Source organism: Castanea sativa, chromosome 11 (assembly GCF_040712315.1).
Source record: "Castanea sativa cultivar Marrone di Chiusa Pesio chromosome 11, ASM4071231v1".
In the NCBI taxonomy this organism is placed as follows: domain Eukaryota; kingdom Viridiplantae; phylum Streptophyta; class Magnoliopsida; order Fagales; family Fagaceae; genus Castanea; species Castanea sativa.
Window position 1 is genome coordinate 34319839 of NC_134023.1, and position 26362 is coordinate 34346200.

The 26362-nt window shown below is 35.4% G+C and overlaps 1 protein-coding gene across 1 annotated transcript; it reads right to left on the bottom strand.

The window, feature by feature from the left end:
* Window positions 1-4057: 4057 nt before the first annotated feature.
* Window positions 4058-18894, bottom strand: LOC142617388 (uncharacterized). The gene is made up of 10 exons (XM_075790214.1): window positions 18485-18894; window positions 17159-17546; window positions 15574-15780; window positions 15167-15388; window positions 14971-15037; window positions 14639-14830; window positions 10289-10380; window positions 8596-8778; window positions 8359-8495; window positions 4058-4710 (listed from the first exon to the last, which is right to left on the bottom strand). Exons 1-10 carry the CDS (start codon window positions 18652-18654, stop codon window positions 4476-4478), a joined length of 1893 nt encoding a protein of 630 aa, XP_075646329.1. The 5' UTR covers window positions 18655-18894; the 3' UTR covers window positions 4058-4475.
* Between the last annotated feature and the right edge of the window lie 7468 nt (window positions 18895-26362).

Here is a 26362-nt window from a genome sequence, read left to right on the forward strand (position 1 = left end):
TGCACATGATAGAACCATGGTGATGAGATGTAATATGTCATTACCTTTGTATAAATGATTGTAGCTATTGTTGGGAAAATAGACTATAAATTATTCAATTGGAATTTCCATGAGTTTATGACAACTTATTTAACGAAGCGTTTGTAGTCTCCTTACTTTTTTTATACAAAAACCAAAAATACAAAAGCTATATATCAAGATTAAGGTTATGCTCAAGAAGAATTTCATCAACAAAATCAGGAGTATAGCCTAAAACGAAAATGATAAGAGGTAGATAATTATTTAGAGACCATTTTGCAAGAACATTACTATGCATTCAAAGCTAGTGATACCATTGACAAACTTAGGATTTTAGAAATGAAAAAAAAAAATCAACATAATGTGAAAGGATAAGAAAAGAATATAGAAATTTAGCAGGTCGTCGATTTTAATTTTACCTGGCCTTCCCAAATAGCAGATGATCGATGTTCTGTTAGAAACCTTAACACCGAAGGAACACGGGGACAGGGACCGAACTCATCATCCACCCCGGAAGCAACGGACCATACTACATATTAAATTAGAAGAAAATGCATCAATTGCCTAAAGCTTTATATCTTTGAAGTTAGCATGATTTCTTTAAAGTAAATCCGTCCCAAGTCTCATTTCCCACAAACAAATACATACAAGGAATTTCTCAGATATTACCAGATATTTTTTGGCATGACCAAATTTGTTGGTAGTATTAAGCTGTTTCTAAAGATCTGAAACATGTCCCATTAAATTATGCCTACTCTTCCAAAATGGCATGATAAATTATGCCTACTTTGACCCCCTTCCCTGACCCCCATGACTCTGTTCTTCTCTATCTCTCTATTTTCTATAAAGACTTCCTAAGAAGAATGTGAGGTGGTGAGAAGGGTCAGAATCAGCACCTATATATATTTGGAAAAAAAAAAAAAAAAGTGAAGTGGCGAGAAGGGTCAGAATCAGCACCCATACATATTTGAAAACAAAAAACATAAGAAAATAAAAAGAAACATACAACAAAAAAGCAGTCATTCATGCTTTAAGTGTTGACATTGTCAAATACTTGAAGATCGTCCTTCAGTTTTAGTTGTAAAAAAAATCCCATGCTTGGCTTTTGACTTGGAAAGTGATAGAAAATTGGGATTACATCTTGGGGAGCAACTGATGGAAGAAGATGGGAGCCATTTTGGTTTCAGACTTTGAAGAAACGTTTTCCCCCTTTTCTCAGTCATCAGAACTACATGACAGTTTGCTAGAGCATCCAATCCCACCATCACAAACACGCCAATCACACACCCTCCTTTCATTCAAAAACCCAATAAATTCTCTATCAACTACTCATCTAAATCCATTTATGTTTGAAACTCAATCACCAAACTTCAATCACATTCATGAGGATTGTGTTAGCATGGAGGGCCCTTTTCCTTAAGCATTTCATTTTCCATATAAGGTCAGGGAAGGACATGAGGAAAAACTGTTTTCTTACAAAGAAATTAGAAAGGAAAAAGGAGCCGCTACTCCTATGAAAACAAAACACTTTGGTAGGCAAGAAGCAAACAGATATAGGAGATGGGGGGATTGGCTTAGTAGACATATCTCATTAAGAAAACATAAAAACCCCAAATCCATAAACATGTAAAAATAAAAAATAAAAACTTAAAACCATGAAATAGGGAAGAAATCGTATATGAACACAAAAATGGAATTACATATTATTTTATAAGTAAAAATAATTCTATTAAAAAAGTGGAAATAGTTCAAATACACATGATATGTATCTATCCACTCCCAAAGAATTAAAACTCAAATTCAATAAATCTAAAAAGCTAGTACTAAGTGCACAGGGCTCCAGCTTCTACTGGGTTTGGAAATGATAGTTGGTAGGCAACCTTACCCCTAATTTTGAAGAAGCCGATTCCCAAATTCAAACCCATGACAAATCCCTTGCATGGATGGCACTTGCCATTGCACCAAGGTCCAACCTCCCTCAAATTGAATATATCTAGAAATAAAATGGAACTACATCGTTCAACAATGCTTGGATAAACTATGCCTCCCCTTCCCTTATTTTAAATGAAGCAGAAAGTCTTCACCAAGTAGTTGGCATTCTATAAGCATTCACCATTTCATTTTCTTTTTTGAAATTAAAAAAAAGAACAAGTCAAATAGAGCTTCAACAACAGTGATGTATCCTTTAAATTTTGTTATACTTTTTTTTTTTTTTTTTGAGAATAAAAGCAAAGCTGAAATGACTAGCTTCTTGTTTAATTCAAGATCCTGTTTTTTAATAGAAAATAATATGAGTGCAGTATGATCCCTCTTTCTCAAGAGGGCCAGACAAGAAAAATATTGAAAGCATTAACTAAATGCTGAAACTAGGGGGTTTCGTTCTTGAAAATAAGAGAATTTTAAGAACTGGAATACGAGTGCAACTAGATCTACCCTCACAATCTAATGGAAGAAGCTCCATTATAAAATAGTAGCTCCATAACAAAATAGTACAAGAAATGGAGTAATACACTAAAGGCTAGCCACGGTTTAAATTGCAAACTTGTAGGTGCTTGGTAGGACACACGTTTTTTTTTTTTTGATAATTGTAGGACACAAATTTATTTAAGCTAATGAATCAACCTAACATCCAGTAAGAGCTGATTTATACAAAATAATCGCCACATCCTCTTTAAAGTACTTGAAGGAAATCACTTATGAAGTAGGCAAAAACACATGAAATGTAGTGTGGTTGGTATGTTGTCAAATTTCTCAATAAGCAAACAGTTAAATAAATAATGAATTTAAGAATCAATTACCTGAGAGTGAGAGAGAGACGGTGGGTCAGAGAGATGGTCACAGTCCGACGAGGAGAGGGGCCACCGACGACAGAGCAAGCCACCGATGAGTTGAGAGGAGCCACCGACGACAGAACCAGCCACCGATGAGCCCGAGCCGCCGATGAGTTGAGAGGAGAATGACAGAGAGAGGGAGAGCCGCCGATGAGTTGAGCGTTTGGGTGTTTGGGAGTGAGAGACTATGAGAGAGAGAGTGAGTGTTTGAATTTTTGTGATTTTGAGAGTGAGAGATGAGTGTGATCAGTGGCTTTGAGAGTGAGAGCGAGAGACTGAGTGTGTGAGGTGTTTGAGAGTGTTTTGGTGAGAGTGAGCGCGAGACTGAGTGTTGGAGAGATATCTTAGACACAAATCGAGTCTCTTAGACTCGAGTTCTTAAAACGAGTTTAATAGACTCGATTTTTAAATCTACGTGGACATTTTGTCCACATCAGCCGGTGCCGCGACGGAGAAATCGAGTACATTGTACTTGATTTATAAGCCCAAAATCGAGTTCAATGAACTCGATTTGTTAGAAACCAAATTAGTTTGAAATGTTGCCCAACTAATAATATTGTTTACATTTTATAGTTATTTAAAAATTTTGTTCCTTTTTTTTTCCATGGAAGTTCACTCGAATCCTATTGCACGGTTTGGACTGAAGTCCTCCCATATATGTAAGTACGTGAGTTTCCATCAATACCAACAACATGCACATCAATTCCGGATATTCCCTTCCCATGTACATGCTTGCGTGACTGCATTTATGATATGGGTCATGAGTAATTCTTAAGTAATCTTGAAGCATAGAAAATTGTGTTTTCTTTTCTCACATTCATGGTGAGATTCACTCATTAAATTCATGGTGAGATACACTATAAATGTAAGAGGAATGAATATCATTTCTTCATGTTCTACGAGTACCTAAGAATTTTCCTTCGATTGAGTTGAAGTTATCACTTGAGAAAACTAGTCACTTGCATGTTGTAACTTTAGTTCTTACCATAAAAGAGAATTTTTGAATGAAATCTTATATTTCATTTTCGTATTATCTTAGACTTTGAGCTACATCAAATATGATGATAGGTTGCGCCATGCTGTCTGGTAACCCTCGTTTCTTATTTTAGTTTTCTTTTCCTTTTTCTTTTTTATCTCTAACATAACCCAAGTTAACATAATGTAATAATGTTCACCCACCTATACAATATTTGCATGATTCAAATTCATATATTAGAATCCATCGTCGTGAACACCATATATTGAAATTATATTGTATCTATCGGAAAAAATACCTAACATCCTTGCTAGAAAACTTGCGACAACACCACAAATAACCTGACGTTGCAAGCTTGCTTCGTATGATGTCACAATCTAGAAATATACAAGTTGCATGTTTGGCCCCTTTTTTTTCCCCTTTCTTACGGGCATCATATTTTTTTCTCGACTCAAAAAATATCAACATCACCCAGTTGTTCTACACAAATAACAAATTCACAACCTGGAAGCTCTGTATTTGTGCAATTATGTTCCTGCACAGAACCCATCCTAAGATGCTAGGACCTTTTTCATGAAAAGATTACAAAACCCACAAATAACAACACATTTTAAACTTGGAAGTTCATATTCTGCAAGAAATGTACTTCATCAATTTGACATCGCATCAGTGTCATCATGTTTATCTTCAGGAAGCACCACTTCTTCAGAGAAGATAAAATTGTTCACTGCATTAAAGATGCTTGCAATCTGCATTACTACCATTTGAGAATTGGTGGTTGTTGGCAGGACAGATACCGGAAGAGGGGGAATACACATAGGATGGAATTCCTTCTTATTGAAGGTTGGGGCATATAGCGTTAGGACAGCCTGACAAAAGAGGAATCTGCAAGAAACCCCGAGGCTTGTGTTTTTAACTTATGTATAAGCATTAAAAAGAAAACAAAAGAAAAACAAATAAATAAATAAATTTTCTTTTAAGACATTTTTCTCCAAAAAAAATGTACATATTTGATGCATAGAGAGATGTATGAATGTGAAACTTGCAAATGCATGCTCACAAGAAGAAATCTATCGTTCTAAATTTCTAATTCTTCTACGACCACACATTTTACCACAACTTGCACGTGTCAACCTGTGATTGAATTATATCACTTACACATGGATCAACCATTAGTACTTGTTGAAATGTAATTGCTGCAGGACAACCTAGGCTTCCCACCTAGTTTAGTCCCACCGTAGACCCTTAGGCTTCCCACCTAAGGAATTTGGATTCACCACCAAACAAACACAACGTAGTCTCTGCAAATAATCTCAATAATAATAATCATAGTTTGTGAATACAAAAGAAATCATCTGGAACTTTATATGCAGCTTTCAGGAATCACAATGATAAGGATAAACTCTCCTAAACAAATCCTAAACAATTTCAAATACTAATCTGATAATCCTAAACAAAAGATAATGATGAACAACTAATCCTAACCAAACTCAAGTACGAATCCAAACTAAACAAATAACTATGTTACAATCTGAAATTATCCACTGAAAATCTAAAAAAGAAATATTGAAATAACATTTGGTTAAGCTCCTGCATTATACTCTCCTGGTTTAAGAAAACTCGACCTCGAGTTTTGTAGTGATGAAGAATTAAGACTTTGGTGCTTAATACTTCCTTCAGATCAGTAATCACCCTAAAAAGCACTGAGAGTAGAATAACCTTCAATTTTACAACACCACAGAACTCCTCTGGGAACACAAAATCAATGCGTTCAGTCAGTATAATCTCATCTTGAACCTTATGAACCATAGGAAGCAGTGTGGTTTTATACTCTTTGACTTCACTGAGATGTAGATCTTCAAGCACTACAGGGGGTTGATTAGAAGCACATTCAACAACTTCAACTTTCAGATTATGTGCATCCTCAAGCTTGCTGAGTAGTTTTTGAGTGGGTGTCATTATCTTTTCTAGCTGGGCATTAATCCTAGTGATTATTTGCTCCCCAAATTTCCACGTAAAGTAGGTGAAACATTCTGACTTTTCTTTCTTATGCTAGCAAAAAGTGAACTGAGAAGATCCAAGGAAATGTCTTCACTTTCATGTATGACCAGATTCATAATTGTTTCCATGGCTGAAAGTACAGCAAATGGATGGTTGGAACTAATTATCTTTAAGAAACTTTGAAACATCTCAATCAATGCATCACACTCAAGATCCAGCATTACCAAGCATAACTTGACCTTAGCAATGGTATCAAGAATTGAAGCCACCTTCTTATAAGAGCGAGTAGACACATGAGACATATTTTCAAATACTGCCACAATCAACTAAAACATTTCCTTCATTTGCTCATCCTTATATGGGGCATCTGGTGTTGTTATCCTTGTAATCTCAATAATGCATGATACAACTGAAACCTTCATATCCACTTCAGCATGGCTCAAAAGTTTATTATTAATCAGTGCCTTCACTGAAGGTAAAAGTGCACCTCGCATTGATTTGGATGGTGCTTGCTCCACATTTGCTAACAAATTTTCAACTTCATCAAGAAGAGTGAGGAGGTCATCAATAGAGGAAGGAGGGTTAAGGAGTCTATTCCTAGCCTCCTTAAGCTGCTTCTCAAGTTCTCTATCAAAGGAAGTCATATTTTAGCTCAGACATAGGGCACAAAACACAGAATTGGAACATTTTTGGAACATTTTTGGAACTTCTGCTGCTTTTGGACTTTACATGACTTTTTTTTTTTTTGGGTGGAATTTATGTTCTCTGTTTCTGAGCAGGAACAGCTTGATTGATTGTAATTGCAAAGATCTCGTGGGGCATACTTGGAGTGTTGCTCATAGTGGGTTGTACTGGTGGTTGGGCTGTAGAGTTGATCGATGTGGCTAGATGTTTTTCCTGTTTGGCTTGAAAGGCTGGGTTCACAGGATGCTGGATTGACAGTGGTTGAAAGAACGACAGATTTTGGGTTGCTGAAATTTTGATAGATCGAATTAAGCTCTAATACCAAGTTGATGCAAGACAACCTAGGCTTCCCACCTAGATTAGTCCTACCGTAGACCTTAGGCTTCCCACCTAAGGTATTCGGATTCACCACCAAACAAACACAATACAATCTCTGCGAATAATCTCAATAATAATAATCATAGTCTCTGAATACAAAAGAAATCATTTGGAACTTTATATGTAGCTTCCAGGAATCACAATGATAGGGATAAACTTTCCTAAACAAATCCTAAACAATTTCAAATACTAATTTGATAATCCTAAACAAAGGATAATGATGAACAACTAATCCTAACCAAACTCAGGTACCAATCCAAACTAAACAAATAACTATGTTACAATCTAAAATTATCCACTGAAAATCTAAAAATGAAATATTGAAATAAAGCATTATTAATCCAATTACCACATGAGACGTGCAAGTTGTCATAAAGTGTGTATCACGATTCTTTTCATTATCATATTCAAGTCATCAAATATATTGCTGAATGATGAATCTAAAATTAAAACACTACTTATGAGTTAATACAAAAACAGGCCACCATTTTACACTTTTAGACTAAATAAAAAAAAGCCGCAGCCAATTTAAATATCACAATGAAAATTTTGAGTCACCAACTTACAGCAATAATTACATGATACAAATAAAATACATGCAGGCATCTAGGATCAACATACAGAAAATAAAATTAAACAATACACAATCTACAAATAAACAAAAGTTATATTTATAATATCATATTCATATAGAAATTTCTATTGATCAGGATTGCAAATTATACCAATAAGCAAGCTATATTTGGCAAGTCCTGTACCACAAATTAATATCTGCTTTCAGCATTACATAAATAGACATCAATTTTGCAAGTACAATGTCTTTCTAATGCAAATTCTTTCAACTCTGTTCTTGCCAATGATTTTAACAATCCACAAGCAAATCGCATCTAAGAAGTGTTAAAAATACCTACCTAAGCCAGAAATCAGTCATAAACTGTGTGTGATTTATTGCTCAATAAGATCATGATTACCACCATAAAAATTAATAAATAAAACACACACTAAAACAGAACTGCAATATTAAGAAAGTCCATATATGGCCTATTAATTGGTCAAATTCCACTTGGTTCAAAAAATAGTTGTATTTAGTTCACAAGGCTCTTGCTTCTGTGGGGTCTAGGATTAATAAGCAGTGGGTTGCAGAATAGCTAGGTCTTAGGTAATCTAATAGGCACAACAAAAGGAGGGGGGGAAAAAAAAGCAAGAAAAATCATACTTAGTGCACAAAATTCTCACTTCTGCCAGATTTAAGAGAGGTGATTAATAGGCAACCTTACCCCCAATTTTGGAGAGGCTAAAGAAAATTTAAAAAAAAAAAAAAATATATATATATATATATATATATAGAGAGAGAGAGAGAGAGAGAGAGAGAGAGAGAGATAACATTATAGAGGTCATGAAGCTTTCCACTTTGTGCGGCCCCAAAATTTCAAGCTTTAGAAAAGAACATTATGAACAAATGAACAATACCTTAAGACAATTCGTCTTAGGAATGGATCACTCAGGGTCTGTGCCCAAACAGGATTTAGAGTGTTTGATGTTGCCAAAGCTGATCCCCAAGCATTCAATGATGAGGAAAGCAGCTTCTCAGCCTTGCTAAACAAATCCTGAAACATTTTTTTTCTATAAATTTATTTTGAAAAAAAAAAAAAAAAAAAAAAAAAAACTATAAAGCATCAAGTGAGGGGACAGTTGTCCATTACACACCATATCAATATCAGAACCTGAATGACCAAGTAGCAGACAGAAAGCCTGCAACGGAGCAGTGAGAAAAATGGTGAACAGCCTTCCACTTGTGTGACGTGAGGAATCAGCAGCAGCAATGGGAGATGAAGAGCTTGGAGATAAGAGCATAGCAACTGGCTCTCCTTTTTCTGCTCCAACTATAGCCTGCACATAATTATGAGCATGATGATTACTTCGCATGAGTTTAGCAATAGATTGAAGTTGTTTGGCAGTGACTCTAAATAAATGTGGCTTTAGGGGGGGAAAATAGTGCATTTTCAAAAAAAAATTGTAAATATGGAACTGAAAATCTGGTGCTATTTTTACATCATGTATTTCTGAGCTTAATCTTGTGTCTTCAAGACACAATTTCTGCATTATTCTATTGATGTGGCCAAGCGGACAAAAGATAAAATAAAAATTAATTAATTATCCATTTTGAAATTGTATCTTGACATGATTTACTATCATCAGGATTTCACTGCTATGGATTTCTTTTTTTTTATTATTATATATAATTCAATAATTGGGAGAGTGGGGATTTAAACCCTGGCCATCTCCTTTAGAGACACCAGGGGATGTCAACTACTGCTACAGATTTCTTTGGAAGCAGAAAATCTCTCTTAAAGTTTAAATGGAAGAAGTGTTACATTAGAGAAAAGCTCATGAGCTGAACAAGATTCATGTTCAAAGGTGCTGCACATGCTGAATTCAAAATTAAAATTTGAGCTGGTTTAAGACACATTGAGACCAATTGGTACATCTGCTTCGCCAAGATCATGTTAGAAAGACATTCTCTGAGGACTTGATTCTGAACACATATCAATCTGATTCTCACTAAATAAAGACAAGAAAAAATGGTATAAACCAGGAAAACATGGTAATTGGTACACGGCATGCGCTTTTCCTTTTTTCTTCTATCAAAAACCCACTCTAAATTCCCATGAAACTCCGTCAAACACATCATGACTGAAATCTCCAACTTAGCCAGCACCCAGCACCATCAAAAACCCATCACCAGCCACAATTTTAGCCTCAACCAACCAACCATATAAGGCAAACCCACAAACCAAAAGCACCCAAAAACCCAGTGCAGATTCAAGGCTACTCAATCCAACCCCAATCACATAAACACCCAATTATAGCCTCCAAACTTCCATAAAGCCATCATGAATATGTCACTGCCACCACCACTAAAACTGAGACCCACATCACCACCACCAAACCCACCCATTAATCATCCCAAAACAGCCAGACACAAAACCAACATGCAAACTATACCCCAAGCCACCATCCCAGCTATATCACCCATCAAACCAGTACCATGAGACCAACCTAGGCCAGCATTTGGGCATTTAAAAAATAATTAAAAAAAATTCTAAACATATGGCTTTTGGAGACAACACCCCCCCCCCCCCAAAAAAAAAAATAATTTTAAAAAATGTCAAGACTATCCTCACTTTCCAAGATAACCTCAACTTCTATTAACCATCAATCTATCAACACCATCTCTTTTTTCAGAATCCTCTTTATATCAACAATTTTAAAATTTGGAAATAAATATTTTTTTATATATATAATTTGATAGTTGGGGGAGAGGGAGATACTTATTACTTTGCATATGGTATATATATGTAAAACTCATGATGTCAAAAATGCAGAGCATGAGACTTGCCTTGAATGCTTCACTGTTGTCACTGTCAATAATTAAAAAAAGTGGCCTTCTTGTAAACGGAACAAAGTCACTAGGGTAAATGCAGTTTAATCCTGGAAAAAGGTTATTTCATGTTAGAAAAATAGTGTTATAGTCCCAGGAAAATCATGGGCGAAATAATTCAAAAGCAAACTCATTGTTTGAGATTTCAAGTATTAATGACATGGGAAAGCAGCTATCATAACATTAATCAAATAGAACTGTATTATCAAACACTAGACACAGAATACTCTACTAGTTCAGCCTTTCCAATTTTTTTTTTTTAATTCAAGCATACATCACTTTTCATCATCTCATTCTTGTAATCTTCAACTTATAGGAACAACAAGCAAAGCTCCAAGACCAAACCCATCAAATTGGTGTTGTCTGAATACTTTAATCACCCTTTTCACTTGGTTTAACCTATGTGAGTTTGCCATGGGAATTATTTTGGATTCTTTTAACGGTCAAATGGTTTTGTTAAAAGCATGCTTAGGCACACTTAAAACTCAAAACATCAAAGGTCAAAGCCCAAGATCTAAACTCATTTAATGAAACGCGCTTAAGAACGCTTATTTCTGCTTTTTTTGAAGAAAAACAAAGCACGCAGGTTCGCTTTTTTACCTTTATGTTGAAAAATGTGAATCATACTAAAGTACTATTTTGGGATTACCGTTATATATAACAATAACAATATAATAAGTTCATTCCATAGAATTCATGCCATGTTATTAACCAACATAAATTCATAGCATTTATAAATATTATAAAAACAAAAAAAACAAAACAAAATACAAAGGTTCATAAAATCTCAGACATAATTAAACAAACTAAAAGTTCACAAAATCTCACACAATTTTTTTTTTTTTTTAAAAAAACATCTCATACATAATTAACAAACAAAAAAAGTTCATAAAATCTCATAAAAAGTTGGTTTCTTTCTTATTAAAAAAATTATAAGAAAGCCATAAAAGCAATTTCAATCCAGAATGCATACTCTGCCCAAAATGAATGACTAATGCAGTGGTTCATGTACCGCAACAATCTATTCCATCGTGAATGAAATAGAACCCAAAAAATTGGTACTATCATATAATTTTTTGTCTACAAATAAAAAGACACAAACAATGATAATTTACTATTCTTGTGCTTTTCAGTCTTTTGCTATATAAAGCATAATCAAATTATATAAAATGTTTACATTTAAACTTTATTTTGATAAGTAACGGAAAAATATTATTTAAAAACAAAGCCAACCCAAGTACAGTGGGAATGTACTATGGGGGCAGTACAATCAAAACCCCAAATTACAAAGATCAAACAGAAATTGAAAAACATGAGTAACTCTGTAAAACTGAACTCCACTCAAGCTTAGTGTGAAGGAAAAAAGATTTAATCTCGAGAATAGACTGTTCATGTCTAAACTCTATAAGACAAAATTGTTATCATATTATCCATTGATAATAGTTTTCAAATTTTCTATATAAAAAAATTTTGGAAGTATTCAGTTGTTAAAAGGAGAATTCATAATTCTTGGGAGTTTCCTAAATTATAGATGTTCTTTTGAACCTTATAGTGGGAGTTTGAAAATCACGGGATATCTCAATTTCCTAGAATTTATGGATTCTGAACTCTAACCTAAAACATAGGAATTTTGATCTCTCATGCATTATGCTTAAGTGGGAATCATTAAAATTGCTCCTTGCACTTAGGAATTTTTTTCTCCAAATTGATAGTTTTTATTTTTGAGTGAATCATATTGATTTTTTTTTTCATAATGACAGATTTCTTTACTTAATGTATATTTTTTCTTCAAAGATAAAAAAACCTTAACATCAAAACATTTTTTCCAGATTTATTTATTTATTTTTACATCAAATTGGCTGATACTTATGTAGTGTTTAAAAAAAAAAAAAAAAAACTCATATACCCAATAGATAGAGTTTTGTTTTGACTCGTATACTTGGTAGTTATCACTAAGATTTTATTTCATAACAAACTAACTTATTTCAGCTATGTTACAAAATGTACAGATTTTAACTCTGTTAATAAAAATTTATGGGTGTTCTACACATTTTTTGATCTTATATATAAAAATAACATTTTTTATTCTTTTGGTGTAGTATGTAAGGAGATGACTTAATGAGACTCATAATATTCATTTGACACCCTTTTTTTTCATTTTAGATGAAATTGTATATATGTATGAAGATTTTGTAAGTTTACCAAACAACTTATATTAACCTATTAGTATTTTTAAAATCAATTCTCAGGATTTACCAAACACTGAAATTTAATTTCTCAAGAATTCAAACTCATGAGAATTTTAAATTCTTAGGAATCAAAATCATGTCAAACAAACAGAACCTTAAGGAATTGAAACAATTTTTGTAAAAAATTAAACTTATAGACTTTGTTCAACTGCATTGACCATTTGAGTAAATAGGCAAGACATATATTAATATTTTGAGGTTATTAATTTTTTTTAATTATTATGAATATTTATGATAAAGGTTATTATAATTGTACTTGAAAAATATACTCTTTACTTCAATCACACACATGCTTGCGCTTTGTGTTTTACACCCAAGCTCTAGGAGGGACAAGTGTTGATGTGCACTTGATGCTTTTACAAACATTGATTTTAATTGATCCAAAGAGCATTCAATATCCTCAAACAAACGGCGATTCCAGTCCTTCCAAACAGTCCACATCAAACAACCCGGCACCTAGTTCCAGACATCCGAGCCATGCTTCCTGAACCAATTCCTCCAACTAAACAATAAGCTCCAAATAGATCCTGGCATTACCCAGTTAATCCCAAACAGTAAGTCCTATAGCATGCTTTATGCTAGAGGTATGAATTCTTTTCCTTGGAAAAACATTTGGAGGGTTAAAGTTCCTGCTAAGTACCTTTTTTCATTTGGACAGCTGCTTAATGAAAAAATTATGGAAGATAACACACAAAAGAAACTTAACTGTTGTGGTTTGGTGATGTACGTGCACAAAAGATGGACTCTGTTGATCATTTACTACTAGATTGGGATATCAGCAGAGAGTTATGGTCTCTTGTGTAATGTTTATTTCAGGTGCAGTGGGTTATGCGTAATAGGGTAGTTCATTTGTTGGCTTGTTGAAAGGGGCAGTTTGCTATCCATCGCAACGGTGATCTTTGGAGATACATAATGTGGACTATTTGGAAAACACGCAATTGCAAGACATTTGAAAGACTTGAACATGCTACAACATATCTTAAGCTCATCGTCTTATGTTCCTTGTATGATTTGTGGTGCATATCAAGCACCCATGTACTACAGGTGCACTCTTTCTTTTCTTTTAATAAATTTTCTTTTAGGAATGGTAGTGCAAAGGGAAAGTGCAGTTGATAGAGGATGACATGTATTAGAGCTTAGGGGTGGAGACAATGGAATCATCAAAGGCTGGAGGTGGCATTGCCAACAGGGGAATAAATTAGAAAGATTAGGGAGAGGGAGAATTAATTTTGGATTTTTCCATATTTATTTTCATTTATTATGTCTATTTTTTATGATAAAACGACATACTTTGCATCACTTAGCAGTTCCGTCCAAGTTCTAACAATTGATGATTCATGACAGAAGAGTGACATTGACAATAACTTGAAAGTTCAAGGTCTTAGTTGTAAGTTTTGAAACTTGTGAAATCAATTTGACAACAACATCAAATTCAGAGGGAGTATAATGCATTTTAGCCACAAAAAAAAAAAAAAAAAAGGATAATTAAAGGATTACATAGAACTAATGTTTGTTCATATACTAATTAAAGAAGATATTCTTTAAATGAATGACAATTTTATCAAAACAGGGAAAGGTCAAACATCAAATTGAAGCAGTCTAGATTTGGCCTACTGAAAATTTTCCTAAAATGCTAAAAAAAAAAGGGTCTGTTTATAGACAAGTAAAAAAAGAAACAAATTTTGATTATGAACAATTGTAATCCTTAAAGATTTTTCCAATTTCTCTCAATACACTGAAGTAACAAAGCAGACTACCTTTGAAATTAGTTTATTTTCCTTTGCTTGCTGCTAGCTTTAATCCATCTCATATATTAGAGGACAAAATGTCACGTGCAAAGGTATGCATGAAGCTTCAAGGCATTACAAACACACCACTTATAAGAGGGTAAGAGGGAATGAATAAAAGTTGAAAAATAAAATACTACAAATATGGAAACTAACAGAATCGCCTAGACATCCATCAAAAGAGGATTCTATGAAATAATGGGAAATTGGAGAATGCATCTCAGTCAATGGTAAAAGATTGAGAGTTTATCAAAGAAATTCTGAGAAAATACCTCCACTTCCACGAGTTCCAAATTGCAAGCAACCAGATTGGTGTTGCAAACAATCTCCTTGACTTTTCTGAGAAGGGTCCAAGACATCACATTGGGGACCAAATGGTGAAGCAGAGGTTGCATCAGAGTAAACAGCATGCAACTGAAGATTCCTGGCAGAATTCCCTGTTGTGTCAATAAAAGTTCCAGCACCTGATGTTGATGAAAATAGTAAGTCCAGCTCTTCTGAAGCAATTTAATGACATAAGAGGCATGAACACCTCACGGGCTTACACTCCAAATAAACCAAAAAGTGGAAACAATGAGTTGAGAAATAAAAAGAATTTATGTACCTGAAGCTGACAAATATATTAAGAGAACTCCATCAGGGGGAAGCTCCTCACAAATTGTGGCCAGAACCTGCACATAGAAAGTTAAATCACATTTAACATTGTGAATGCTAGAATCACAAAACATAATCCTCCAAAGCTCCCAATCTAACATTCTTTATCATTGTGCTAGAATGGTAACTGAATTCTGCTCACTTACTGCAATGAAATGTGTAACAGATGGACGATATAAGACGGCTTTCCGAGGGTTAGGTGGCAAAGTAGGATCGGCAATATCCTGGGAGTAGTTCATACGACTAGACCCTGAGGCTCCATTCTGGATAATTCTTGCACCGCTTGACTGATAAAATGAGCCACTAGGCTCCCACTCCAGACACTGAAGCATCCTGAAAGTGTCAAGAGTAAGCTCTGAAAACTTGACCTGATCAGGAAAGAACAACAAAGACAAGAAAAAGGAAAATTCAAAACATAATTTAGCATGCTCTATAGAACAATATCTTTTAATTGGTTAATATATATATATATATATATATATATATATATATATATATTAGTTCCAATTAAACACTTATGATGGTGGAAAGCAGAAAAGAAATATAGTAATACCTCATTATGATGGTAGCTACTCAATATTGCATCTCGTAATCTTAAATTTCTCAATGGAACAGATGGGAGAACATGTGATAGTGAATCAGGATGAGGGTCCAATACAAGACTATATCTCAAGGGCCTGATATTCATAAACGCTGTGTCAGCTTTCAATAATCTAACTATTTCCTGAACCACCAGCTTCCATTCTTTAAAGTCAGTTTCCTGGAAACAGAAATTATCCAAAGATACTGTCAATTCTGCAAACAAATGTGAAAAGAATTTATGCTGAGATTCACGGAAATTTAAATTCAAAGGAACGTAATTGAGTGGCTCCACACTTCCCTTGTATTCACATAGCATTTGGAAACATGAATCCCTCATCTATAGTGAGACCACTTAAAAATTTTAAAAGCAACACCAAATCTAACAGTATATGATCTAACGCAAGACATAAGTCTTAAAGGGCTCTATTACCATTTTTTTTTTCAATTGTTTTTTTAGACACAATAAAATTTCAACCTATGGCATCTAGTCCATGATAATTGTTTTTTATTATCAATCCAAGACACCTATCGGCTTTTGATATAGGTAGGGTACAAATCCCAAATTTCTTATTTGACGACAACAGGCTTTACTAGTTGAGCTAATTAGAACTCACATGCTCTAATACCAATTTTTATGTTTGATCTTTACAAATTCAACACTAAATTAGAGTTCTTGAATAGGGTTTAATGTCCAAGGGTTCAGGTAGTGTGAGGTAATAAAAAGAAATGAATCTTGAATGAGTTTGATGGTTGTTTGGTGTTAAATAGTGAATATAACAAGAAACAAAGCAAGATAGACCCTAGAAAATTGCCACTACTACTACTAGAAGGACTAGGACTCCTAAATAACCTTTTGGGTTTGCTAATAATAATGGAAGGTAATTAAGAACTTCTAAACCAAATAAACAACCCATAATTTAGTAAGACTTTATTAAAACTAAACCAGCAACTTTTTTTTTCCTAAAGAAACTTAATACTAAGACTCAATAATAACTACAGCATCCTATGAAAGATGCCAAGAATTCCACACATCAAAACTAAACCACTATTCTTAAACCTTTTGGTATTTGCTATTGTTTTTCCTCAAACTCTTTACTATTTGCATCATGATCTGTTATAGAATCATAAACGAGACTATTTTTTTTGTTTTCAAATTTTATTGAGATGGCCCTCAATTCCTAGAATGATTCCAATCTCCAAAGATGAATTTGCACAATAAATAGTACATTTGAGGAGGGAAAAAAAAGTGGGGGACCCCAAAAAACCCAAAAACAAAACAAAGAGCTTTTGAAAATTCCAATTCCCATGGGAAGACAAAATTGTCAAATTAACAATGACACCATTTCCATGGTATATCATCATTCACAAAGCCGATTCCTTCATTTTTATCCATATTTTCAAAACCATGAATTCACAATCAAAACTATATATAAAACACAAGAAGTAATTTCAATTCTCATTAGCTATCAACACAAACCCCAAGAGAGAGTATCAACAGAGCCATAAAGCTCAAAACCAAAACATGCATGCAAAAGAAAGTTAAAAAGTTAAAAGACCTGGAATGTCCTCTTGCACTCGTCAACCAACATTTTCAGCTGGTTAACCAACTGGTGAACCATTTCCCGCCGGTTCAAAACTAAACACACCATGAGAAACCTAGCAAGAAACCTCAACTGTTTGTTCGCGAGATTGACATCCTGAAACAATCCCTCCTTGAAATATTCACGAGTCAATATTGCTTCGTAGAATACATAGGACTCCGACAAATAACTCGCCTCACTCGTCCGCATATACTGCCCAAAATAAAGCTGCGCAATCCGAGACGCAATCTCACCAATCTCCCATCTCTTAAGCCCTGCGTCCACCAATTTCTGCCGATTCTCCTGTTGAAACTTCCACAACTGCGTGTACACTTTGAATACCTTATAGAAGTATGTATCATACCTAAAACGAAGCCACAAAAAACATAACAAGTACTTTATCAATAACAAATAGGCTTGTTTCTTCAAAATGATGAAATTTTATTCCATCCTCTTGTAGATCACATTATTATTCACTATATGTGGACTCCTCACACTAATTTTAATACAATGTCTCTCTTCATAAATTATTAACTTCTACTTGTTCAATTCTGTATTCTTAAAACTACGGAAGAATATCCTCTCCATTTCACTGTTAAGATTTTATTTCTAGAATCTAACAGTCTATAGACTGACAATTTTTTTATCTGAACCATGAAATATATCCATTTCAAATGGAGATGATCCTTTTCCACCGAACAATAAATCTAGAATCACAACAATTTCCACAAAAATATATATATATTTTACAACTGTTGAGGTGGCAAGTTGTGAAAGTTTAAATAATAAAGTGACAGCAGTGACGGCCCCAAATAAGAACCAATAAAAACCAGACAGCTCAACTGTCGTGAAAAATGTAACGAGAATCACCCCCTCCCCCTTGAATTTGACTAAGCCAAAATGAAACAATTAGCATCAAGTCTTCTAAAACATACTAATAATAAAATCTAAACGATAAATATCGAATCCTGAAATGGTAAACAATAAAATGACGTCAGTAATGGACCCAAATAAAAACCAAAAAAAAAACGTGACAACTCAGCGGTTGCGAAAAATGTCATGAAAATCGTTAAGTCCATTTGAGACTCAAAGCCAAATCCAACAATTAGCATTTATGTCTGGTACAAGATACTAATACTAATCTAAACTTAATTGATAGTTGAGTAACCATATGTTATAACAATTGCAATCAATTCTATGAATGTTGTATTATTATTATTTTTTTTCAAAAAAAAAAAAAAAGCAAAGCCCTAAGTAAAATGTAATAAAGAAAAAAACAGTGGAAAAGGGAAACTGAAAAACCTGTTGCGTTGATAATAGGGCAAGTCTCTGATCTTAGAGAATTTTTTGTCAGCTTTGTCCACCAATGACCAGTACAATTCGCTCACCGGAATCACGTTGCTGTTACTGCTGTTACTGTTTGTGTTTGTGCTTGGGTTTGGGTTTGGGTTTGTGTTTGAATTCTGAGACATTGTTTTGATTTGAGTTGTGAAATTGGTTCTCTTTCGGTTGGTTTGTTTTGATTATAAAGTTGGCATTGTGTTTGTGTGTGCGATTGATTGATTTTGATCAGATGGAAAGAGAGAAGTTGTGAAGGAAGAAGAGACGGAGGAGGTTGACTGGTTAGTTCCGGGGGGGGGAAATGTGAGGGTAACCGGAGATTTACCGGTTAAAGTAAAAAAAAAAAAGGAGTTTTTGGAGTAAATGAAACTTTAATAATTACAATTTGGAAGGAAGATCCCTTAACGACGAGGTCGTCTTCACTGCTCCACTCACAGTCACAGTCCACTTCTTTTAGTATTATGTCAATCGGGTAGGGTACGGTCGGGTTTGGTTTTGAAAGGGTTGTAACTTGTAACTTGTAACTTGTAAATGGAGTCAATGAGTCATGAGCCAAAAATAATAAAATACTAAAAAATTCTTAAAATTTACATAATTTAAATTCATTATTAATAATATTATCTCCATAAAAATTTGGTAATTTACGGTTAAATGCTCCGAAATGATGTAGTTTTGGTTTTTTTTTTACATTAAAATTTTTATAATATTATAAATATATATATATTTTTAGATAAAAACAAAAAAAAAAAAAAGAAGAAAGAAATAGAACAGTAAATGGCATTATTTTGGTGTCAATTTCAAGCAACGACAGTCTATTCCTTCAACTCTTATCCTCTCAAATCCAAATTTTGTTTCACTTTGAGACAATGAAAAAGATATTAGTTCACTTACAATAAATGAAATTGACAATAGCAAAGATCCTATGAGTCTTATTGCAAAATCTTGGAGTTTAGACCAAAGATTTAGAGATGCTGTTTCAATCTTTCTTTTTTTTTTTTTTTTTTTTTACATCGATAGTTAGAGGAGAAGGAATTTGATATTGTTTCAATCTAAGATATTTCATTCTCTCAAAATTTGTATTGTAAATCTTGTTACCAAGTAGTCTAACTAAAAAAGAAAACTAGTTAGTGGCTTCTATTTAATTCAATGTAATCATTATGTTTCAATAATTGACATTATGTTACATTAACATGGTAGCATATGGTATGATTTTTACTAAAAGAAATTGTTTAAAAAACAAGCCAAGCCATGGGGCAACCCATTTTTACTATATTGGTCAAAAAATTTATATTTAGATTAGGTATTTTCCTTCAAATTTGGGTCAACTTATCAAATCCAAGTCCAATTTTGCTAGATATAGCAGTATAGATCTCAAAATGGGTTGAATTAAATAAGCTCATACTATAATTGGGTATACATGATTATCAATATTATCTTGATTACATTGGCCCATTTTTTCTTTTTTCCTTTGACCAGTATTTAATAATTTGATAGTTATGGAAAATGAGTTTGAACATTGGATATTTCATATGAAGACACCAAGATATTATGAGCTACAAGGCCCTTATTGAAGGGATTAAAATAAATTTTAGCCCTTTTTGTACTCTTTTTAATAATACAGGATAGATCTTTTTTTAATCCAAATTGACTTTCTTTTTTTAATATATAAAAAGACTAGAATGTATATGTTGATCCAAAAATTTTAATAAAAAAAATTTATATATATAGTTGTATGAGTATACAGTTTTTTTTTATATATATAAAGATTTAAAAGGTTATACCATTGGCATAGAGGATAAATATTAATCAATAAAGCCTTCAATCTTTTAATAAAAGATAGATGATAAATATAAAATTAAATTCTTATAATTTTTTGTTAAAAAAAAAAAAAACTCTTAACAGGCGTGCATTGTACTCCATAAGAGTTTTTACTTAAGTAATAAGTTTGGGAAATTATTGTTGTACACACAAAGACACAAAACTGACAAAAGGCAAAATAGTGAAATTATGTCTTAAATACATAATTTCAAAATTTAAGTTTAATAAAAAATAAAAATCGCGTGGCACACACGCACACGGTAATAATAATAGCTTTCCTAAAGCTAGTAGGAGTGGGAAATAAATATATTGGGGTGGGCCCCTTAATTGATTTCCGAATCAACAAATATATACTCTTCGTCCAAGCTTATGCTGGTTAAGTGTCTCGTACAAAATATACGCAGCGGAAATTTCATGGATCTATTTCATTCACAATCGATAATATGTATTATAGAAGTTTTAAAATTTAAGAACAAGAGAGCGTACTTTGGAGCGATGAAATTTAAAACCAAAGATCAGAAATTCTTAGGAACACTTTCAATCTTCACTCTAATTCCACTAACGCCCAAGATGTGTGGTCTCTCAATCAGTTCTCAAGGGAGAATATTAGAGTGTCTCACTCTCACACACGCACATCATTTCACAATAGTATTCTCTTATAAAAGATTCCTACAGAAAATTCTGTATGTTTCTCCCTTTGTATCTAACTGATTATCTAATTAGACTGGTCTTTTGGGCCTTTTCAATTGGGCTTAAGTGTGTGGCTTGGAGTGGGACTAAAAGGGATCAATAAAACACTAGCTCCAATTTGGCTTAATTGCACTCTAAACCTTATTTATAAATTATATTTCAAGACTTTATTGTACATACAACTCCTTCATAAAATATTCGTAGTAATACAAAGTCATAAATGTAGACTACCACTTTATAGATTACTACATCTTAATTCCTTGAGTACCCAGTTTAATCCTCTAAAGTTATTCATTATATATTTATGAAATCCAATTCCATAAATATATACTTTAGTAACTTCTTACTAAAGTGGTTAGGCCTAACTCTCTAAATAACTGAACCCATTAAACTTATTTCAATGGAATATTTTATATCTCCATTAAAAGACTATGAATTCCATCTTGAGAATATATGTTCCATCAACACTAAATGTGGCTGCCCAACATACTGAGGTTTTGACCGTTAAAATAGATCTCACTCCTGATATATCAAAGCAACTCACACTTCATGATCAGGTCCATTATCCTCTCAGGATAAAGAGTTCATGTAAATAGAAGTCGTGAGATTTATTATTCATTTGACAGTCATTAGAAGAATAATAAATCTCACAGCGGTCCAATTCAATATGTCTTAATTCTTAAAACATATCAACACATCAACTAGAAGTCTCCACTTCGATGATCAAGACAAATCATCTTAGTTGATATGTTATAGTTTTCGCAGATGAAACACCTAATTTCATCACCGATTACGAACTAAAATTCTAAGTTTACAAAGAACTTGTGACTTATATCTTCTGTGAGTAAATCACATAAATCACATACTATGCATCTCATGGACTATATGATAATGTCCCAATATTCATGTTACTATTATTTTAGATAAAAATAAAACAATTTTATTAATCACAACATTAAGTCATACATAATGTCATACATAATAAAATACATAGGATTTAAGGGCACACATCCTAACAGCCTCCAAGGCGGTTTCCAACACGGCTATATATAATATATACACATGCACACATTGACATAGGCATAAGATTGCGTCCCAAATAGAAGTCAAGTCGATCTTAATTTAAACGTACGGTTCATTTATATTATTTCTGAACGGGCAAGTAGTAATGGCGAAATCAGCAGCAGCAACATCATCATCATCGTGCAAAAGGAAAAGAACCCAGAACAAGAAGAAGAAGAAGAAGTGCATGGATTTCTCAATCACAGAGATTGAAGAGGATAAAATAAGAGACGGATCGCTTCTTGAAACATGATGGTACGATATTGACATGTGGATGGTCGACGAGCTGATGTTACAAGGACACATAGTGGACAGTTGTAATATCTGGCCTCCATTTGTGTTGATTAGGCTTTAAGGATTCCTAACTGGAATCCACTTGCATCTCACGATAAGTCTGATATGGCTTTGCTTGATCTCCACGCAAACGTAAATAAGAAGAATTCTTGCGTAACACATTTAACCATAATCAAAAGACTCCTATAAGGAAAAGAACTCTATAATGTATGCAGAATCGAAGAGGTGCTATCCTAAAAGGAAAGGGCTTCCTGGCCAAGGCATGAATGTTAACCCTACACTAATATAAATATCTCAAAACCCTCATAAATCAAGGTACGCATTATTGACTCAACTCTGACACTTTAGGGTTGTGAAAAGTTCTAACTTGACCTTCAGAGGGTTTTTGGCCGGCACCACACCTGTGCTCTCTGTTAGGTCTTCGCTTTTCGTTTTGTAGGTGTTGTTTCGATTTAGGAGTGCGTGTAACTTATTGGTGATTTTTCAGCATCATCAGTTAGTGCCGTCTGTGGGGATTCCATCAGCACTGGAGGGTAATCAGCCTTTGCTCTATCCCTAAGACAAAAAGTTGCATGGTACTCACTCGATCGATGGCAACAACCAACAATCAAGGCGACGAACTGCACGCCACAACTTTAGAGAGGCAAGTCCAAACGCTTGCGGCGGCGGTTGAGCGTCTAACCAAGCAGAATCATGATCTAGAAGAGCAACTGCGGCAAAGGAATGTGCACCCAAGCGCACCAGAGGAAGACCAGGAAGGTGCAAGCGCGGATGGGAGGAACCCGGAAGGGCCTGAGGGTAGCAATGCTCCAAGTAGACTGGAGCGGCAGGACATTAACCGGCCATCCATCTCAAACACCCTACCACCTCACATAGCAGCTGAGATGCAGGAGATGAGGGAACGGATGGATGTGATGATGAACGCCCTAAGAGGTCAAATCTCCAACGACCTGGATGACCTAGTCCATAGAACTGATTTGCCTTTCACAGCGCTCGTAAGTTCATGCCCCCTTCCCCCAAAACTTCGCATGCCTCAGGTGGAGAATTATGACGGATCCAAGGACCCATTGGATCACTTAAAATCTTTCAAGACCCTAATGCATCTTCAAGGTGTATCGGATGAAATCATGTGTAGGGTTTTTCCCACCACATTGAAAGGACCTGCGAGGGACTGGTACAGTAGGTTGACGCCTAATTCCATCGGCACTTTTAAGGAATTAGGCGCATAGTTCGTATCACACTTTATCGGGAGTCACCGGCATAAGAAGTCTACCACATGTTTGATGAACATTAAACAACGAGAAGACGAGACTCTAAGATCATACATAGCTCGCTTTAACAAGGAAGCCCTCTCAATAGACGAGGCGGATGACAAGATACTTGTAGCAACGTTCACAAACGGGCTGCGAAAGGGTAAGTTCCTGTTTTTTCTGTATAAGAATGACCCAAAGACTATGTCCGAAGTGTTTTACAGGGTAATGAAGTACATGAACGCAGAGGATGCCTTGTTGGCCCGAGAGGAAAAGCCTAGAAAAAGGGAAAGGCAGGAAGATACATGATCGGATAAGGGATGGAAGATAGCTAGAACCGGAGAGCGATGGGAAGATCGACGACCCAAACCACCCGCTGGAAGATTCACGAACTTCACCCCTCTCACAGCTCCAATCGACCAAGTGTTAATGCAGATCAAAGATGAAGGAACCCTAACGTTTCCTGGCAAGCTGAAGGGAGATCTGAACAAGAGGCCAAAAGACAAATACTATTGTTTTCATGGCGATCATGGCCACGATACGACGGATTGTTATGACTTAAAACAGCAAATTGAATCCCTCATTAGGCAAGGAAGGTTGCAGAGGTTTGTGAGGAATGAGAGAACTGATTAACTCCAATAACAAAATCCCCAACAGGAGAACGAGCGTCCTAGACCACTTGTAGGAGATATATGGATGATTGTAGGGGGCACTACTTCTGCAGGGTCATCCAAAAAGGCCAGAAAAACCTATTTGCAGATGGTTCAAAGCGTCCAGTTGACAAGTTCCTCACCGAAAATGGCGCGACGTGATAATCCCAGCATCGGGTTTTCGGAAGAAGATGCGCGACGCCTTCACCACCCGCATGACGACGCGCTTGTTGTCAGCATACTGCCAAGGGACTACAACATGCATCGATTTTTGGTGGATAACGAAAGCTCAGCGGATATCCTCTACTACCCCGCATTCCAGCAAATGGGGATTGGTAGAGAACGACTGGTCCCAACAAATGCACCCCTCATTGGCTTCGGAAGGACAAGGGTATACCCTTTGGGCATCGTCACGTTGTCTATGACGGTCGGGGATTACCCATATCAAATAACCAAGGATGTAGCTTTTCTTGTGGTCGACTGCTCTTCTGCTTATAACGCCATCCTCGGACGGCCCACTCTCAATGCATGGAAGGCTGTAACCTCGACCTACCATCTAATGGTCAAATTCCCCATCGAATACGTAGTTGGAGAGCAGCGCGAAAATCAGGTGGCTGCACGGGAATGCTACGTCGCCATGATGGAAATGGACGACCACCTACAAGCAATGAACATCAAGGAATAGCGAACGGTAGCAGAACCGGTGGAAGAGTTAGAAGAAGTACACCTGGATGATTCTAGGCCCGAACGGACCACAAGAATCGGCACCTTGGCCAGCCAAACAGTCCGACAATCGCTTGCATTATTCCTCAAGAAAAACCAGGATGTTTTTGCATGGAGTCACGAGGACATGCCGGGGATAGACCCGTCGGTCATGGTTCACAGGTTGAACGTGTCACCCTCTTTCTCTCCTGTCTGACAGAAGAAACGAGTGTTCGCCCCTAAACGAGATCGAGCCATAGCAAAAGAAGTACGGAAGCTACAAGAAGCAGACTTCATACGCGAGGGGTACTACCCTGATTGGTTGGCAAATGTAGTAATGGTCAAGAAGGCCAATAGGAAGTGGAGAATGTGTGTTGACTTCATAGATCTGAATAGGGCCTACCCTAAGGATAGTTACCCACTTCCACGTATTGACACCCTGGTAGACTCCACCACAAGACATGAACTCTTGAGCTTCATGGATGCCTTCTCCGGCTACAACCAAATTAAATTGGATAAGGTTAATCAGGAGAAAACCTCGTTCGTAACGAGTCAGGGGCTTTTCTGCTACAAAGTAATGCCTTTCGGGCTTAAAAACGCAGGAGCCACATATCAGAGATTGATGAACAAGATGTTCACACACCAAATTGGCAGAAACATGCAAGTTTACGTAGATGATATGTTGGTAAAAAGCGTGCGGGAGTCCGATCACATGAGGGACCTCCAGGAGACTTTTGACACTCTTCGGTCATACAAAATAAAGCTGAATCAGAGTAAATGCACGTTCAGAGTAACTGTAGGAAAATTCTTAGGATTCATGGTATCCCAAAGGGGCATTGAGGTCAATCCAGAGAAGGTGAAGGCGATAATGGGACTGGCTCCTCCAATGACGGTAAAGGAAGTACAAAATTTGAACGGCAAGATAGTAGCCTTGAATAGATTCGTATCAAGGGCAACGGACAAATGTCTCCCCTTCTTTCGCACGCTGAGAAGATCATTTGAATGGACAGACAAGTGCCAAAAAGCATTTGAAGATTTAAAGGGGTATCTCTCCGCTCCACTATTACTAAGCCCATCTATGCCGGGGGAAGAATTGTTCTTATACCTTGTCGTCTCTTCAACAGCCGTCAGTGCGGCTTTTATCAGAGAAGAAGATAAGATACAAAGGCCCGTATATTTCATAAGCCGGGCACTGAGAGGAGCAGAAGAAAGGTACCCTCAGATGGAGAAACTCGTCTTCGCATTAGTGACCACGGCACGGAAGCTCAAACCATACTTTCAAGCACATACCATAAATGTCATGATAGATAAACCCTTACGAAGAGCAATGAGTAGCCCCGAAGCTGCCGGACGGATGGCATTGTGGGCAATTG

What these genes read in the sequence shown, in the direction of transcription:
- LOC142617388 (XM_075790214.1), bottom strand. Translation starts at nt 18,654, where the DNA reads ATGTCTCAGAATTCAAACACAAACCCAAACCCAAACCCAAGCACAAAC. An exon ending in CCCTATTATCAACGCAACAG is followed by an intron (nt 17,547 to 18,484) that starts GTTTTTCAGTTT and finishes GCTTCGTTTTAG; the next exon opens with GTATGATACATACTTCTATA. An exon ending in AGTGCAAGAGGACATTCCAG is followed by an intron (nt 15,781 to 17,158) that starts GTCTTTTAACTT and finishes TTCTGTTTCCAG; the next exon opens with GAAACTGACTTTAAAGAATG.